Source organism: Orycteropus afer, unplaced genomic scaffold, assembly GCF_000298275.1.
Source record: "Orycteropus afer afer isolate SDZICR_OR568_19922 unplaced genomic scaffold, OryAfe1.0 scaffold00036, whole genome shotgun sequence".
NCBI classification, from domain to species: domain Eukaryota; kingdom Metazoa; phylum Chordata; class Mammalia; order Tubulidentata; family Orycteropodidae; genus Orycteropus; species Orycteropus afer.
In genome coordinates this window covers 8758530-8763442 of record NW_006921623.1, presented here as the reverse complement: position 1 = coordinate 8763442, position 4913 = coordinate 8758530, and the positions used below count along the sequence as shown (strand labels likewise).

General features: G+C 37.2%; 1 protein-coding gene across 1 annotated transcript in view; it reads right to left on the bottom strand.

Annotated features, from left to right (window-relative positions):
- Nucleotides 1-1260: 1260 nt before the first annotated feature.
- Nucleotides 1261-4913, bottom strand: part of NXPE1 (neurexophilin and PC-esterase domain family member 1) — an 18586-nt gene continuing 14933 nt past the window's right edge. Inside the window, exons 3-4 of the mRNA XM_007936518.1 lie at nt 2155-2367; nt 1261-1796 (exon numbers count right to left, since the gene is read on the bottom strand). Coding sequence (XP_007934709.1) covers nt 1261-1796; nt 2155-2367 — 749 coding nt within the window. The remainder of the gene's footprint in view (nt 1797-2154; nt 2368-4913) is intronic.

Genomic DNA, 4913 nt, shown 5'->3' with positions numbered 1-4913 from the left:
CCTGGTTCAAGCATGCCATAAGCTAGAGAACATTTCCAAAGCTGCTGCTTCTATATGGGAAAAAGACCACATCCCTAAAGCAGCTACTCAGCTGGTTTTGGTAGATCCCACTATGGAACTGATTGCCAGTCTCATCATGGGGAATACTACATCCAGCTGCCCAGCCACTCGACGAGGTCCAGCCAAGTTGACACACAAACTTAACTGCCACAATATATAATATAATATAATATAATATAATATAATATAATATAATATAAATAATCTCTAGGTTTTCAGGTCTTATGTAATTCCTCTCATTAAAAATTTTATAGTATTGAGCATAGAGATCTTGCGCATCCATTGTCATATTTATTGCTAAATTCCTAATCACTGGGTTACCCAGGTATTTGTTTTTAATACTTCAATCAGCTGTTCTTTGAAGTTGTAGACATTGCTAAATGTATGGCATGTTTTACGTTAATAAAGATTTAAAAAGATACATTTACATTAAGTGAAAAAATACCAAATTTATAAGATTAAATATTATTATGTGCTGATGGGTGCTCTGGTGGCATAGTGCCTAAGGCATTTGACTGCTTACCAGAAGGCTGGTGGTTCAAACCCACCAGCCACTCCTTGGAAGGAAAATTGGGCAATCTACTTTCCAACTCAGAAACCCAAGGAGGGGTCATTATGAGTAGAAATCAAGTCGACAGCAGTGAGTTTGGAGTTTGGTTTATATGTGTTGATATTTTTGCAAAGATATTAGACAACAAACTTTCATTGGAACATAGTCATATTCATTCATTTATGTATTGTTTATGGCTGCTTTCACGTGCAATGGCAGAGTTGACTCTGCAACAGAGACCACAAAGCCTATTACATTTACCATTTATCTGACTCTTTGCAGAAAAAGTTAGGTAACCCTCGCTTTAGACCATCATACTGATCACATGTTTATTCTCTTTTACCCCACTGATGTAGTGTTAGAATGCTTTCAGGAGCAGTAACAGAAATTCTGGTGCAAACTTGCTTAAAAAATGAGAACATTCATTATTACATGTAGGCAAGCTCCAGGCAAGAATGGTGTGATCATTCTTCATGTCTTATTCTCTTGTATCCTATATTGGTTTTCTATGCCCTTAAGTAGTCTCCCTGCATAGATATAGATTCCTTTAAACTAGATTTTCTCAGTCTCTGAAATGAATAAAACTTTTCTAAAAATACAAGGGGGGTTATTTACAGAGATTGGTTTGTGATGATTTTCTATTTTATCCTTTAGCAGATATAGTTTAAGAACAGGCTAATCTGATCTCCAATCACATGATCAGGTGGGTGGATGTTATTGGAATCATATGCAATGGTCATGTCCCAGGCATCAATAACACCCACATTGAGATCTTTGAAAATGTCCTTCATGGTAAGATAGTGAATGTAGCCATGGAAGTCTCCAAACCTTTCAGTGTCTGCATGCATGTCTCTGGTGTTTTCTGTCTTAAGGATCACTTTACAGGCTGGGCTTCTTAGAAACAGTAGTTCAATAGCCTTTCGGACACTGATGGCCCGGCGGATGAAGATGTCAATGGGGAAGGGTCTGAAGTGCTGGCCAAGGGTGATGACGATGACTGTGTTTTTGTCCCCTGGTATCTGGTCAATTTCCCTGGGGATATATCCCTCATCTATCACAGAGTAGAGCTGCAGAGTAACAAAAGGATAGCTATGTTTTTTCCACTGAATCTGAATGTGGTTTTCTGCGTCCAGAAGCAAATGTTTCTTAAACACTCCAGTTCCATGAAGATCAAAAAATTTTAATGCTGATGAAAAAATAAACAGATATTTTAAGTATAAGGCAATAATAATCATAATAATAATAATATTTTTTAAAAAACTATGATCTATCATTTAAAACCTCACCTACCTAGATTATTTCTGACTAGAAAATTTCTGCCCTTTCTCCAGTTCATGTGTGTTCAATGTCAACAAAAATTGTAGTTTTCATTGGAATTTATAAGGAAAAACATTCCTTATGAGAGGGAATAAATAGGTATTTTAAATGAAAAGTCTTAGATCCAGGAAATTAAATGAAGTAAAAAAATAAACAGCCAAAAAAGACAGATCTTATTACGAACAAAATTAGCCTGAATTTCTAAAATTTATAAAATAGCTACATACTTTTTACAACTTTGGGTAAGTAGTAGATCCACTGCCGCAGTGTAGAATCTCCCAGGAGGTAAATGAGTTTTCCTTTCAAACAGTCCTTTATCTTCACTGTATTTAAGTGAGTCTGGTTGCAAAATGTTGTAATCCACTTTCTTTCCAAAGTGTAACCACCAGGAACTGGAATCTTCATTCCAATCTCACATTTTTCTTTTATATTTTCACTCTCTAATGACACAAATAATTATGGTGATTTTATTGACATAAATTACTCAAAAACATTCAACCTTCTTTCTTTGTCCTTCCTTTTCATCATCTCTTCCTTTCTTCCCTCTAACCTCCTATTTCCTACATCTTTCCCTTCCTAATATGATTCTTGGATCACCATCTTTGTCTTAGGCACTTCTACATAAGCTTTTGAGAAGTTCTGAGTTATCTTGACTCATCTCTGTTCCTTTTCTCCTACATCCAGTTATTGGCTAAGTCTTGATGCTCCATCATTTCTTTGCCATTCCTACTGATCCTGTGGTAATTTAGGCTGTAGTGTCTAGCCTGAATGATATTAATGGTCTTTACATCAAATCCTTTACCTTTGTTCTTTTAGTGAAGGAGTAACCTTAATCTTTCCATTTTAATAGCTTAAAAATATAATAATATGTATACATTTTTAAAACTTCAAGTGGTATAAAATACTATGCTTTAATTAATATTATTTTAATAGGATTTTGCTAAAAGTGACATGAAGCAGGCAACCCAAAACAATAATTTGAGATTTTCCAGAAACTTCCACTAGAATTACAGGCTCTTGTTGGCATATGGTCTAACTTCTAAGATATTGTAAGTAGCAGTATGGCAAATGTTTTGTCATGGCATAACAAAGATGATCAGATTTCTCACCTGTCATAAGTGTTTCCTTCACACTATGCCACCACCCCACCATTGAGCCAGCACTTTATGTTTTAGATTCTGTTACATCAGCACTCCTATACAGATACCACCTTCTGTATTAGACAGGAAACAAATTTGAATGCTGTAAGAAAGCTGAAAATAACAATGGCTTAAAACAATTTACACATTTATTTCTCCCTTGCATAGTAGTTCTAGAATGAGCAAGCCAGGGCTATTATTATGTTGCATGGTATCAAGGACTACAGTTCTACTCTGTCCTGTAGGGTTGTTATGGGTTGTAATTGACTTGATGGCAGTGGGGTTGGTATTACTAAGAGGAGAGGATGGAATGGATATTGAAGGGCACTGGCAATCTTGGCTTCATCATGGTTAGCCCCTCATAGACCATGAAGGCTTTGATTGCCTATGTCCATAGAATAGTTATTATTATATAGTTTCACTGTGTTTGCACAGGTGTGATGTTGTTGTTAGGTGCTGTTGAGTTGGCTCTGACTCATAGCAACCCTATATACAAAGAACGACTAATCCTGTGCCAGCCTCACAATCCTTCCTATACTTGAGCCCATTGTTGCAGCCACTGTGTCAATCCATCTAGTTGAGGGTCTTTGCCTTTTTTGCTGACCCTCCACCTTACCAGGCTGACCCTCCACCTTACCATCCTTCTCCAGGGAATGGTCCCTTCTGACAACATGATCATAGTAGGTGAGACGAAGTCTGGTCATTCTTGCTTCCAAGGAGCATCTGGCTGCACTTCTTCCAGGATTGATGTGTTCACTGTTCTGGCAGTCAGTCCATGGTACTTTCAGTATTCTTCACCAGTACTACAACTTAAAGCATCAACTCTTCTTCAGTCCTACTTATTCATTGTTCAGCTTTCACGTGCATATGAGACTACTGAAAATACCATGGCTTGGGTTAGGTGCACCTTAGTCTTCAAAGAGACATCTTTGGTCTTCAGCATTTTAAAGAGGTCTTTTCAGCAGATTTTCCTAGTTCAACATGTCATCTGATTTCTTGACTGCTGCTTCCATTGGTGTTGATTGTGGAACCAAGTAATATGAAATCTTTTTTTTAATGCATTTTATTGAAATATAATTTATGTACAGTGAAATACACAAAAATAAAATGACATGGGTCAATGCATTTTTTTTTTTAAGTGTTCCCTCTCCTCCCCTCCCACCCCTGGCAACCAACAAAGAAAATTTCCCTCTGTATATAAACCTTTCCTTGACCCTTCACAACAACGAACTAATAGTGTATTTGTCCTTCAGTGATTGACTTATTTCACTCAGCATAATGTCCTGCAAGTTCATCCATATTATGCAGTGTTTTGCAGACTCTACATTATTCTTTAGTGCTGCATAGCATTCCAGTATGTGTATGTACCATAGTTTGGTCATCCACTTTTCCGCTGATGGGCACATAGGTTGTTTCCATCTTTTTGCTACTGTAAATAGTGCTGTGATGAACATGAGCGTACATGTATCTGTTCGTATCCTGGCTCTCACCTCTCTAGGATATATACCTAGTAATGGGATTGCTGGGTCACATGGTATCTCCAATTCCAACTTTCTAAGGAATTGCCATATTGCTTCCCACAGTGATTGTGTCACTTCACAGTCACACAAGCAGTGTATGAGAGTCCCAATTTCTCCACATCCCCACAAACATTTGTTAATTTCTGCCTCATTGAACCTTACCATCAGTGCTGGGGTGAGATGGTATATATATCTCATTGTTGTTTTGATTTACGTCTTTCTGATGGCCAATGATTGTGAGCCTCTTTTCATGTATTAGCTGACCACCTGAATATCCTCCTTGGTGAAGTGTCTATTCATGTCTTCTGCCCATTTTTCAATTGGATT